The sequence below is a fragment of the Aulonocara stuartgranti genome (genome assembly GCF_965226115.1).
Source record: "Aulonocara stuartgranti genome assembly, chromosome: 17".
Lineage (NCBI taxonomy): Eukaryota > Metazoa > Chordata > Actinopteri > Cichliformes > Cichlidae > Aulonocara > Aulonocara stuartgranti.
The window spans coordinates 21,132,782-21,147,096 of record NC_138953.1 but is presented as its reverse complement, the minus strand read 5'-3'; the positions used below and the strand labels follow the sequence as shown (position 1 = coordinate 21,147,096).

Genomic DNA, 14,315 nt, shown 5'->3' with positions numbered 1-14,315 from the left:
ACTTTTTACCTATAAAAAGTGCTTAATTAAAGCACTTTCATTAAGCACTATTAAAGTGCTATTGACAATGTCCCTCTTTTAGTTAAAAAAATCCTGAAAGAGCTTGGGATGGACCTTCATAACACTAGATGACATGCACTAGTTGCTAGATGCTAGCATATACTTGTTGCACATGGCGAACAAGTATAACCTATACAAGCTACATAGTGGATGAAGTTATGCAGAGCTCCAACTAACTTGGGTGGTGTAGATGCAGTGAAATGTGAAAAGATCCAACAGTTGGTTATTTGTGTCCCAGTGAAATGTTCAAATCAAGTGATTGTCTGTGAAGCTCGACTTTCATTTGCTTTAACACTTGAGTCTGAACCATTTGTGCAGCTTCCATCTGCTGCGGTGAAGCTCAGCATGAATCTCTGTCTATCTATTCAGCCCACACGCAGTCACTTTCCCTCTCGGTTTCCTCGTCTTTGTTTCTCGTTAGTGTCTCTTTGTCTCTTTGAAACCCATCCCCTCCACAGCAGAGACATGGAGCTGCCTGCTTCCCTTTCTGCGGCACCGACTGGCGTGTTTCAGGATGTGTCATCGTGTTACAGACACCTCGTGATGTCTCAGGGACTCATAATGACTTTAGATTATGTGCATTTTCCTGCTGCAGGGATAGAAAACCTGTACGAGCGAGCGCAGTGTATCCGTAAGATCCTGCTGGGTGTCCCAAGGGCGACGCTGGTGGTGATGCGCTACCTGTTCGCCTTCCTGAACCAGTGAGTATCCACTTATACAAAACCGGGCCCTCACATTTATGATAATTGCCCATTTTTGTGTTTTCCCAGCTGGGTGGGGAGATGCCTCTCCTGTAGTGAAAAGGGTTCGAAGTGCACACTTGTATAGATGATAAAACACAGCTCATTTTGTTTCTGCAGCCTCTCAAATAAATATAGAATGAGAGAGCAGCATGGAGAGGCAGGAGGTGTGAACAGGAAGTGTGATGAGCTGGTGCGATGTACCAGGCGAGTGATGTACTGGTGTGTTTATTAGCAGGGCTCTGAAATGCATTCAGCTTCAGTGTTATTAAACCAGGAGCTTCACGGTCGAGCGCAGAGAAGATATTTCAATCACTATTTGAAATGAAAGCTGCAATAATGGAAAAATGCCAGAGTTTATTGAATACAGACTTTTAGCTTTAGAAGTGTATTTATATTGTATTGAGGCAAGCTTTTTTAAAATAATAAGGCAAAGCAGAGCATCACATAAAGAGCTGTGGAGTCGTAGTTTGCAGGAAATTTGCTGCATGGTTTCATAGTAGAAGAGAGAACGTTAAAAAACATGCAGAGAGTAACAATATTAGGACCTTTTTGGTGATATTAGAATATTCTTTAATAAAATAATTCAGAAAATACAGGATTTTTTTCCTTTTTAAATTAAAAATAATTATAAAAATTCATTGGATGCATTTATTTTATAGGTTTTCAAAGCCTAAAAAATTACAAAACTTTATAAATTAATGCAAAGAACATAGCAAGTAATAATAATAAAAATAAAGCAGTAACCTAATAAATCTCATGTGATCATAAATTACATATTTCTGAGGTTTCGGGGCTGCTGCTTCGAAGTTCAGAAACATTTATGTTTCATTTTAATTTATCATTTTATTATTTTTCATAAAACTTCATAGAACTGTGGTTACATCAATAACTAATCTTTAATTATTTAATTATTATTTAATCTTTTATGTAAGTAATCTACTAACTTCTGAACTCTTACGCTGTCTTCTCAAACCAGACTCCATTTAAAAAATAAATAAAAAGCATAGAGATTGTATTCTCCATTACAGTCTTGTGTATGAATCAAAACCTACAAATTGCTTTGTCACCTTTTGAAACCAGCAAACAACACAGAAGTGTAAAACTGACTTTTGCATAATTAATCTGGTGAGTCATAGTTAAGCATCAAAAATGCTTAAAATGCAATACCAAACAAAAACATTTGTGGTTTTTCTTTGTCTTATCTGAAGGTATATTCGGTATTTTAAGGTGTGAACTGTTATTCAGACAAAAAGAAGAAAACTTTTATTGATTAAAAAGTCAGAAAAAAAATCACGATTTTATGTTGTTATTAAGTATCAGAGAACCATGGTTACGTGAGAAACCTACTGTTGTGCCACTGTAGGTCTCAATTAGAGCGAAATGGTGATCAATCACTTAATCGACAGAAGTTTAATTGGCAATTATTTTAGTAAAGTCTCATTTTAAACAGTTATTATTTAAGCAAGATTTGATATTTTATTTCAGGGAAAATTATAGTTCCCTTTACTTCTCAAACTAGACTCCATAAAAATAATGTCAGTTTAAGACAGATGAGGAAAATTGTTTACAGTCTTTTTAGTGCTCACTTTTCTTTTTCCTCACTGCTCCTCAGAGCCATATTTCTAATATTTAGACACATGTGTACAGTGAAACATTAATAAAGGAGTCATACAAATTTCTAAATTCAGTGTTTCTCTCAGTTTTGATAATTAACAGTTTAATTGTAAACAAGTAAAGTTTGGCCACATTGCCCACGTTTCTGCAGCCTTTCCCAGTACAACGATGAGAACATGATGGATGCTGGAAACCTGGCCATTGTGTTCGGCCCCACCCTACTGCCGACACCGGAGACCCTGGACCAGGTGGCCTGCCAGGCACACGTAAATGAGGTCATCAAAACGGTCATCCTGCACCATGACAACATCTTCCCCGACACCAAGGAGATGCCCGGCCCAGTGTATGAGAAGTGTATGACTGGAGACCAGTACTGGTGAGCATCAGGATGTTATCCTTTATTACGCTCTGTTGGAAATTAAATTCATTTATGTTATTAATAACAAAACAAAACAGGATTTAAGACCTCTATATGCCCATTTCTTCGCCAGCCTTGAATTTTGTTTTTATATTTTAATGTTTTCAGATTAACTGTTTCATTTCTGATATTTTGGTAAATTCTTACTTTGACAGTTTCAACCACGTGTTCCCTGGTATTTCACACATTGATATCATGCAGTATGACCCGCACTTCACGGGGACATCAATAATTCTGATGTTCATCAAGAATAAACACAACAAATCTTCTTAAAGGTACCTTCTGTAATGAACCTCTGCAGGATTTAACTAAAGCTTTCACCACAAGGGGGCAGATGTTTTTTTTTTCCACTGGGTGTGTAGAGATGTCTCCAGATGTGTGCAGTTGTTTAATGTCTAATATTTCTTTTTAGCTTTCCTTCATTTCCACAGGCTTTACCTTATGTCCCACTGCTGCTGGAAGTAAAAATGACACCAAAGTACAGTCTGGCTGTGGTTCAGCTTGCGTTGATAACTCTTTAAGCTATTTTAAACAGAGGAAAATACTTCAGAGCTCCTTAAAAGGGCAAAGAAAGAAACACCCTGCAGAACCTGAACCAGAACATTTTAGGTTTCCTTTACTGTCACAGTAACTCAGCAGTAGATCTATGTATATCACTACATGTACTGCAAAGAGGAACTTCTTATAGGAAATTCTGCATTCTTTTAATGGTGTTTAATGTATATAAATAAAGGTTAACTGCAGGGTGGGGCCTTTGAATAAATTGAGCTGTTAGTTTGAGCAGACACCTGGCAGCCTGTCAGGAACACGAGGTGTTGGAGCAGACAGTAATCCTTCTGCTGTGGGAAACCTCCTACAGCTTCTCTTTTCCCACCATCTTCTGAATCTTGACATTCTACTGTAGCCGTAAACGTCCTCAGACTCCAATGAGCGGGCTCGCCTCCTGCTGTGCGTGTTTCTCCCTTTGTTCCCACACTGAATGGACGGGTGTGTGTCAATCTGCTGCTTCTTCTTCCCACAGCGAGAGTCCGTTCAGCGAGCCGGGAGCGTTGGAGGAGGCCGAGCCCGACGCCGGCACCGAGACCCAGACCAGCGACGAGGGTACGCATGACCCCTGACCTTCACGCAATCGCCCACACTCCCATACTCGTACTCCCTCGTGGTGGTGGTGGTGGTGCTGGAGAGTGGTTGCTACGGCAACAGCAGCCATGGAGACACTACCACCACTCTCCTTCCCTCCTTTCATCCACACCCCACCCAGCCTCCCCTCCCTCCTCCCCATCTCTCCATCTGAATTAATAGAAAAGACTCTTTTTAAAGCTCTTTTCTGATTGGTGGAGCGGTGGGCGGAACAAAGCCTAAGGGACTGTTGATTGACAAGTTCAGGTTCACCTGCAGTTCGATGTTTGGCTCTTATCTTCACCTCCTCCTCTTTTCTCTCTCTGTCTCTTTGGCAGAGGGTGAAGCTGTGGAGGCGGTGGCGAGGTTCGACTACGTGGGCCGGTCGGGCCGCGAGCTCTCCTTCAAGAAGGGAGCCTCCCTACAGCTCTTCCAGCGCGCGTCACATGACTGGTGGGAGGGCCGGCACAACGGCAACCACGGCCTGGTGCCTCATCAGTACATCGTGGTGAAGGACAGGCGAGTGCACAGCCCGAGATGGTTTGTACACATCAAAAACACAAAGTTAAAAAAGCTGCAGCACAGTCTGAAAATACTCGAATCCATAAAATAATCAAAGTTCATCATTAAATGTGCTAAAATGTTTAGAAAACAATGATTTTCAGTTTGTGTTTTTTCACTTAAACAAATGTATTTGATTTTTTTCCTGATTGCAGGCTTCTGAAATGATGCTTCTTTTTGGTTTGCGTCCTCATAAAACTGCAAAATATCGTTTATAAATTACAAAAACTGTTGTCGTTTATTGAGTTCATGCCAGTATTCAGAAATGCATATGTTGTACTGTTTATCTACTTTTTAATGATTTTGCTAAATTACAGGATAATAATGCCAATGCATTCAGGGGTTTTTTGTGTGGCTACATCTTAAATGTGACCAGAATTGTTTTTATAAATACACACGCAACTGTTCCACAGTTTGTTAATGCAGATGTCTAATCAGCCAATCACACAACAGCAGCTCAGTGCATTTAGCATGTAGAGATTAGGCATGTAGACAGGATCAGAATGAGGAAGAAAGGAAAGGGCATTAAATTTTTTAACACTTGATTCATTTTTGTTTCATTTTTTTATTCGCGTAATAATTTATAATATTCTGATATAAAAACATTACATTGAGAATTTGGGGGTTTATATACAGCGTCTACGTGAACAAGAGCATTTTAAATTCATTTGCATTTCTTTGTGCCGCATCGTCACGATGTAACATGTATATTATACCACATGAGATGATTGGAAAAAATTACAAAAAATAGTATAATTATTTTTATTTCCTACATATTTCCTAGACATAATTTAGCCTTCACTTCCGTTTCACATTTTATAAAATTACAGTGTAATGTTATCACAGCATAAACTATTTGCAAAGTTTAATTTTACTCAAGCATTTTTCAAAATATTTTTCAAAATATTTCAGTTTGGTTCAAGCTTTATTTTAGTATAAGTATTTCTGTTTTCCATAGATATCAATTTATATGGACATATGTGTATAGATATACATAGACAGATGTTTAGTGTCTTATTTGCATTTTTAATATTCGTATTTACCTAGTTTTTATCTTCAGTTTTCCAATACAAGAGCAAGAACAAAGGGGATGCATTGTGTGTGTAAACGGTTTAGTTTAGTCGTAGTTTTGAGTTGAAATCTTTCTTTGTAGAAGTTCTTGTTAGCATAAGTGGCTCGATGGCCTCATTGAAGAGCTGCAGTGATGGATTTGTCTGGATTGCCGCTCACTGGATTGTACACCTTGTTGATTAACAGACTGATTGGGCCGAGGCAGTCACTAACCACATACTATTGATCAGTTAATTGATGATTGGTGCGCTGTGCTAGTTCAGCTCTCCAGTTTCCAGAGTGATTTTTCCTGATTGAGAGTCTGTGTCTTCAGGGCCGACGCCATGTCAGACACACTCAGTCAGAAAGCCGACAGCGACGGAGGAAGCAGCAGCACCGACGATAAGCGGTCTAGGAGCGAGCTGAGCTCCCCGACCGACATGAGACCTCCAGAGACCTACAACAGGTCTGTCATGTAAGACACCTGGGAGGATTTTCTGCGGCGTGTTTTAAGCCCATCCTGTTCTCTCACCTCTAAAAATACCTGCGGATCTCATCACGCTGGTGTCACAGCTGTTCTCATGTGACCAGTTTCCCCATCTGCAGACTCCAGACACCTTTTATTTTATTCGTAGTCATTCCTCACAACACGTCAAGGAAGGCAGCCCAAGTGTGGCTAAGTTAATCTGTGCAAGAGGCTTAAAAAGCCTTCAGTACCAGTATGATTATGTGGACATGCTTCTTAGACCGAAAGCTTTCTAACACTTTGCATAAAATTTTGTGTTTTTTATGTTGGACTCTTTTAAAAACAAACAAACACAAAACCCCCACACCTAACGCCATCACCTATCGGCTGCTAATGTGTATAATAAAAATGGGAGCATTTCCATGATTTCCTGGTTCATCTGCAGTTACGTAAAGATTTATACAAACTGGACTTTTGTAAAACTCAAAAACTTGAAGCGTCACTTAAGTATTACATATAAGTAGCTGAATTTATAAAATCCACAAAGCTGTTTAATTATTTGAGTTTAAAAATAACATGAGAGAAGCTTTGGTACAAGCAGAGACGAGCTTGCGGGTTCTCCAAAGGGAAGATAGCATGTAGTTCAGTAGTTGCTGAATATGATTTGTTTCATTCTACCTGAGTTAATGCTGTTTACACTTCCTGTTGACAGCCACAGGAGGAAGCGAACTGATGGTTTATTCCGCCGCCCCCTCTGTCGCTCTAACGACAACCACGGGAACGGAGGCGTGATGGAGCGCAGTTCTCCTCCGGTGACGGGTCACTTCAGCCCCAGGGACCTGCTGCTAGGACGGGGCCAGGGCTTGACCCCGCCCCTAGACAGCCCGGAGCGCCGCCGCCGCTCTGCAGCTGTGACCATGACGGTCAGCCGACACGATTCTCTGCGGAGGCCGGAGGACACACCTATACGACGCTCCAACAGCGGGCAGCATGGCTTTGGAGACTCCCATCGATCCCGAGCTCTCGACCCCGACGCGCTGGCACAGGTACGCCTAGAAAACATGTAACGTGAGATGAATATTGAAAAAAATCTTTGTTTTCATTGCATGCAGGTGTCACCAGACTGGAGGGGGATCTGAAAACAGACAGCAGAAATTCACCTAACTATCTCTGATTGAAATCCTAAATCCACGGTTGAGTAACACTTTTATATATCAGTGAGCAAGTGACACTGATGGTATCAGACTCTAAAAATTCTCAGCTACGACTCTGCCAAATCTGAACAGCAACAATGACACATCCATTTTAATCACAGTAGTACCACAACGCCTCTTGAGTGAGCTCCATGCTTCTCACAGTGTCGCCAGTGGGAGAAAATACAACCCAGTTCTGGACAGCAAAAAAATAAAAAAGCTTTAAGGGATTTTATATCGAATTGCTTCAAACTGGTCCTTCTTGTGACACGCTATAAATTCTTTAGTAGCTCTAAATTTGTGGTTTCAGTTTTCTAGAAATTTTACTTGGATTTTTTTACTCCTTCAAAAAGTTTGCTGTTTCTTAATTTCTCTAATATTTAGACAAAATTCAAATCATGAGGTCCTCGTATGCGAAGCAATCCTTGTGAACGAAACACTCTGGTTCAGGCAGTTTTTTTTCTACTCTTGCTCTGTATGACATCATTAGGGGCCGTTTTAATCTGGAGGCGAAAGTGAATGGGGGTCTTCTTTGAGGTCGAAATGCTTCCATGTTAAGTCAGAACACCGACAGGTTCCAGAAAGTGATAAATCATGCAGAAATAATATATTTGTGTTATTTTTAAAAAAGTAAAATCTTATCTGTTACGTTATTTGTCTCAAGATTCAGTCAGAGGTTTTCATGATTTACTACAGAAAGATACAGTTCGACTTAAGACTCTACCTTCCAAACTGTGAGTGTGTGTTTGGCTTTTAATACAACACTCTCATTCAGACAGTTTTTTGTACTCTTAGCTCTGTTTGTGAGGGGCAGCCAATAGTGAAAAAAGCACATTTAAAGGAGAGGAGGTAAAATGGTTTGTTTCAGAGTAAAAAGTCATTTTCTCTGGCCAATACTGAGATAATTACTTTTACCATGATTACTCACACTCTGGAAAAATGTGGATTTATTAAACTTTCAAATAAATTGTCTTTTTAATTAAGTTGATTTAAATGAACTGTGCTAAATTGAATGAATACGTTTTTTGGCAGATAAAGGAAACAAGAACATTACTGCAGCACAATAACAGCTGCATCTTGATTTTTCTCGTTTTAATAATCATAAGTTAAATTAGAATTAACTGATTTGTCAAAATTAAATTACTTTTACAAGCCTAAGAGAGGATAAGATAAGTAAGGATTATTTTAAGCTCTGAATATGGAAAAGCTACTTTCCAGGAATAATAGATGGAGCTGGAAAAGAACGTAATAGGTCCCCTAAAATATACATGTATTAATTTTTGAAGAATCATCCAAGGAACCAAAATCTAACTTGATGTGTGAATGGATTCATTTAAAACTGTTAACTTATTCTTCAATCATCCTCTCCGCCTGCAGGACATCGAGGAGACCGTGAGTGTGGCTTTGGGGGAGTTGAGGCAGTTGGAGCGACAGGGCTGCCGTCCGGCCCCCGACGTGGTCCTGGACACCCTGGAGCAGATAAAGAACGGCCCCATCACCACCTGCTCCTCCGAGTCTCCCAGCCCGCACAGCACCCCAAGCACACCAGGCACACCGGGAACCCCCGGCACCCCCGGAACTCCCGGGACGCCCGGTACCCCAGGCACCCCAAGCCCCCTGAGTCCTCTGAGCCCCATCAGTCCACTTCCTGGACCTCCATCTGGACCTCCCAGACCTGCCAACCCATCCCCTGACGCTCTGGGTTCCTTCAAGCCGGTGGCAGCCGCTCGCATCGGGGCTCCGCTGCGACCACCTGCCCTGAGACCCAAACCTATGGTTCCACCTAAAAGCAGCACCCCGCCTCTACCCCCGCCACTGGACAAATCCTGCACCATGTGAGCCAAACCAGGCCAATAAGAGGCCGAATCAGGCCTACCCGGGCCAAAAATGGGCCAGAAGAGGAGATCAGGGTACTGCTTAATGTTTATAATCAACATGAGGGTAGAAATGGTAGGAAAGACGAAAAAGGCTTTTAATGTAGTAATAAAATATAATATATGACATGACTTATGATATGATATGCCATGATATTTATGTGTTGTCAGGTTGGTGTGTACTCTCTTGGTGTGTAGGGGTTTACTTTCTCCATGTATCGAAGCATTTATCAAAGGTTAGCTAAAAGAACTGCTGATGCGGAGATGCAAGTACGAGCGTGGGCGGGGCTTCCTGTGTGAGATCGTAATCAGAGAGAGAGAGAGAGAGAGAGAGACGCGTGGGGGGTGTGGGGGGAGTTGGGGAGTGTAGTTCAGCTCCAGTAAAACTGTAGTTTAAGTGATGTGACTGTTGCCAGAAAAAAAAAGGAAAAAAAAGAAACGAACACGATTGGATGCTGTATCCAGGACAAGCGACTCGATTGGGAAGAGGACGCGGCAAACGATGGTTCAACAACGTCTGCAGGACTTTATAATTTATTTTTTTAATTTTTTCACTCGGTTCAGCTGCTAAGCTCACTTGCACCTCAAAACCACGAAAACGCCTCCTGAGGTCGTCAGTGAAAGAAAACTTATTTAACCAACGTCCAGCTACTTAATGAATGTTTCCTGTATTTTAACGACTGTTCAGCCATCTATTGAATGTTCGGCGAGCCGCGGCGGCAGCTCGCTAAACTTTTTAACAGCCTTCTTGTGTTCTCAGACGGGGGAACCTCATGCCCAGACCGGAGCTTCATTCAAACAGGGTGGTGGAGTGAGTGGTGGAGTTTGGTTAGAGCTTTTTCTGGGACGGGTAGGGGGTGGGGTGGTTGTACGATTTTGTTGCTGTGTGTTTGTGAGTGGTTGTAAGTGTGTATCAAGGAGCATCAACGCCAAGTTAAGAAAAAAAATTATGTTTATTTTTTAAATTTTGGGAATAGAGTCGAAAGGTGATGAAGTGTTTGTGAGCTATAAGAGAAAAACTTCAGAGTGACTGAAAATGCTTCGTAAGTGTGACGTAATCTACGTGAGGTGTTCTGTAGACCGACAGTTTTATTCTGATACTCAACTTTAAGGTTCTTAGTCAGGTCATCGTAGTCTAAGGAGCTTCTATTTATTCTAAACAGTATTTCCCATTGATTATGGAAAACGTTTGAGTTTATTCTCAACATTTTATTCTCAATATTTCTACTTTAACTCTGAAAATTAGTATTACCAGTTTATTCTCAGTTTATTTGATTATTGTGGGGTCCTTCCCTTACAATATAAAGCTGGACTGAATTACATTAAATTTCGAACTTGAAATTTAAGCTTTATCCTGAAGATTTTAACTGTATGCTCAAAAGAGTATTTCAGATGTATTCTTGAAACATTAATTTCGTGCTGTCAGCGTTAGATGTTAACGCCATAACCGCATTAACACGGCAAATCTCCGTGTTATCAGTCTGTTGTTGGGATGGCTGAGGTCCTTCACGATCTTCCTGGCCTTGGTCCAGCACCGCCTGCTGTAGATTGAGTGCAGGTCAGGGAGCTCGGAGCGGATGGTGCGCTCAGCTGACCGCACAACCCTCTGTAGAGCTCGTCTGTCCTGCATGGTGCTGTTCCCGAACCAGGTTAAGATGTTTCCCGCCAGGATGCTCTCTATGGTGCACGAGTAAAAGTTCCTGAGCACCTTGGAGGGCAGTTGGAAGTCTCTCAAGCGTCTGAGGTGGTAGAGACGCTGTCGGGCCTTTTGCACCACGGTGTTGATGTGACAGGACCATGACAGGTCCTGCGTGATGTGAACTCCGAGGTATTTGAAGCTGTCCACTCTCTCCACTGGGCACTCGTTGATGACGGGGATCTGGTAGTTCCTCTCCTGCTTAGTGCTGAAGTCCACTATATATCCCATAAGGCTCATACAAGCTAGGTCCCTTAACTTTCGGTAGCTGTTGAAAGGATAAAGTTTTGGTATATCAATGGTTAGAAATACCATTATTACTTTAGGATTAGTTTCACAAAAATCAGGGCTGATCCGGGACCATTGCTGTGAGTTACAGTGCGCAGCATAAAGGCCCTTTCACAGCGTGTGCTGCTAATGCTAACTGCTAACTAAGACCCAAGGATCCAGAATTTGTTGCGCTGGCTACTGAGCTGTCTAGGTTTTTGCGGCAGCGCTACGTGAACTAGATGCTCCTGCTCCTTATTGTTTCTATCTCTGAGTTTATGTCCTCTACAAGAGTTTGTGTTGTTTTATCTTCAAATGTTCAATAAAAACATGTATCGCTAATTCATAATGAAGAAAGCTTTGTGACTATCCCCACTAGTGAAGATTTCCACAACACTGCTTTCCCCCGAGGTCTGGAGCGCTGCTGAAAGGGTTCTGGATGTCTGTATAAGCACGCAAACCTTTGAGACAAAAATCACCGAACTCTGACACGCACAGACTGTTTTTCCTTCATGGAGATGAAGGAAAACGCTGGGCTGGCATGTAAAAGAACATTTAATCTTCCAGGACCTGAAGCTCCGTAAAGCACCCCTCCAACAGCCAAACCCATCTGTTCTCTGATTGGATTGCTAATATGTGATTGACATGACATTGACCAATCAGCTGAAAGGAAGAAAAATTGGCTGAAAATTTGTATGTGTGAGTTGAAAGTCACATACAGCCAGGGAACCTGAGCGCAGAGTTTTACACCTAGCTTTTTGCTTTGTATCTGTAGCCAGACCTTAACAAAAAATGTGTAACTTGTGTAAATATTTTACAAACACAAATCCTTTTTACACACACGTAAATTCTCATCTGTATTTGCACAGACATAAAATTTTCTCATATTTTGGTTTACAAGGTTACAAAACTCAGTTCACAAATACGCATTTGATTTACAAGTACAAAATATTTATGACCACAATTTGAGCCCATAGTTATGGTGTTAACGTCATTTTAACAAGATTAACGCTCACAGCACTAATTTATTTTATTCCCAAATTTGACTCTCACATTTTGTCTGAAAATTTATTCTCAGAATAGCATTTCAACTTTCTTCTAGAATAACCATTTCTAGTTTATTCTCAACATTTCTGGCTTGAAATGTTAACGTTATTCTGATAACAATGTTGCAACTCTTTATTTTCAATTTAAATTTTCTTCTCAAATCTTAGTTCTGGAAATTGTGTTTATTCTCAGAATTTCAACATTATTCTCAGAACAATAACTTTATTCTGGAAGATTTTGACTATTCTCAAAATCTCAAATTCCTTCTCAGAACAGTATGTCAAATGTATTTTGGAAATAGTACGCTTACATTTTGACTTCTATAAAAATCTATTCTCAGAATAGTGTTTCAGCTTTAATATGGACGCTTTATTTTGAGTTTATTCTCAAAATGTAATTCTCAGAATATTGACTTTATTCTGAAATTTCTGACTTGTCCTCAAAACAGTATTTCAGCTTTAGTTTTTCAGGTTTACTTTTAAATCTTGACTTTCTCAGCATAACATCTCAACTTTAATAAAGATATTTTATTTTGAATTTATTCTCAAAATAATGTTTCAGATTTCTGCCATATCAAACGTGCAGAGCTACTCACTGTGGTGATTAAAGGAACAGCTGAAAGTAGCTTCCGTTTCAATTTTATTCCAGAAATAGTGCTTTAGGTTTGTTCGCAAAATGCTGAGTTTATTCTTGACAGTATTTTTAGTTTTAAAATGGGATTTTGAAATTAGAATCAAGACCAACCCTGTCCCCGTAATCCTTAACTTCTAACCGCACAGTTTTTATAATTTCCAGCATTTAGCAAAACTGACTAGATTTTTCCTACACAAGTAGTTTGTTTTGATCCTTAAATTATTTCAACTCTGTTCTGATGTTACAGCTTCATTCCTCAAGTTTCGACTTTGTTCTGCAAAATTAAAGAGAATTTCTTGTAATATTTTTTTTTCCTCGGTGTGACCCTGATACTCCTTGTAAAGTGTGTGTGTGTGTGTGTTCTGCTTGCCTGCCCTTGTTCTGCTCCCTTGTAAGTGCAGAAGTACTAGAATAGCATTAGATAATAGATAATTCATGCCTGCCAGGAGTGCCAGAACACGCGAGTGGAAGTTGGGGAAAACGAGTGCAAAAAGCATGCCACTATCTGTGTGTTTGTCAAAATACTGGTTTACCTGCTCGTTACACTGAAGTCACTAGTTAACCTTAAACTCACAATAAGCTAACAGGGTGGGGCTTTGTGTGTAAACGCCCAAAAACACTTGAACAGCACACTGAATGTGGCCTCCAACTGGGCTGTGAGTGTGGTGATTAAAATGAAACATGACGTGCTGAGATAGGCTGTGGATGCACATCTGTGAGTGTGTGTGTGTCTGTGTGTGTGTGTATGTGGAAGTGCCTTTTTTTAAAATCCTTTTTTGGAAGTTGTGAATCCACTCACGCATGTCCTGAGCGAAGAGCAGCAGCACTCCGAATGAAATAATCATAAAGTGTTTAGTAGATTTCTGAATTATGAATTCTAGCATTAACCCATTGTGAACATTGCACTTTGATGTATAGGACTGTGTACTTGGCATGTAGCATCATAACATGTTGGTGCATTTTAACTCAAAGGGAGGTTTCTTTGAATGTGTTTGATAATAAAGGAAATGGTTTTTGTCTGTTAGTGTTGCTGTATTTGAAAACTGAGCCTCCTAATGATGAGCTCATATAGCCAAATGGATTGTATCAACGTGTTGTATTTATATTATAAATAAACCTAAACTAGCATTCAAGCCTCTCATCGATTTTATCCTTTCCTTTGCTGTTTTCTCCCACTCAATAAACTTCCTGATGTGTTCAGTAAATTGCTGCCATTTAACCCTTTCATAGTTCTTTTTCCACTATTTCTCCAAATGTCGTTAACACCAAATTGTGCGCCCACCATCTGAAAGTTGCAGCAGAAATTGAGTTTTTGGTGAGTCTGTGGCTTCAGTTTCCTCTTCTTAGTTGACGGGAGTGGTACCCGGTTTCCCCTTTAGCTGCAAGGTTCAACCGGTTTTGCTTTCAGAGAATCTCTTCTGCATACTTTGGTTGCAGTGAGTGGCTATTTCAGATACTGTTGGCTTCCATTTTCCTCTGACATCACCAAGACATTTTTGGCCAGAAACTGCCGCTCACTGGACATTTTCTCTTTTCAAATCTTTCTTTGTAAATTTTAAAGACGGTTGTGCAGG

The 14,315-nt window shown here is 40.5% G+C and overlaps 1 protein-coding gene across 5 annotated transcripts in view; it reads left to right on the top strand.

Annotated features, from left to right (window-relative positions):
* LOC309691919 (SLIT-ROBO Rho GTPase-activating protein 1-like) overlaps window positions 1-13,846 on the top strand; it is a 44,972-nt gene extending 31,126 nt beyond the window's left edge. For 2 of the 5 annotated variants that reach the window (XM_082509946.1, XM_082509950.1), the window contains 7 exons: window positions 656-761; window positions 2,569-2,793; window positions 3,857-3,936; window positions 4,293-4,494; window positions 5,900-6,040; window positions 6,744-7,077; window positions 8,602-13,846. In XM_082509946.1, the coding sequence (XP_082366072.1) occupies window positions 656-761; window positions 2,569-2,793; window positions 3,857-3,936; window positions 4,293-4,494; window positions 5,900-6,040; window positions 6,744-7,077; window positions 8,602-9,063 (1,550 nt within the window). In that variant the 3' untranslated portion in view covers window positions 9,064-13,846. The remainder of the gene's footprint in view (window positions 1-655; window positions 762-2,568; window positions 2,794-3,856; window positions 3,937-4,292; window positions 4,495-5,899; window positions 6,041-6,743; window positions 7,078-8,601) is intronic. The other 3 variants (XM_082509948.1, XM_082509947.1, XM_082509949.1) reach the window with 3 other exon arrangements.
* Window positions 13,847-14,315: the final 469 nt, after the last annotated feature.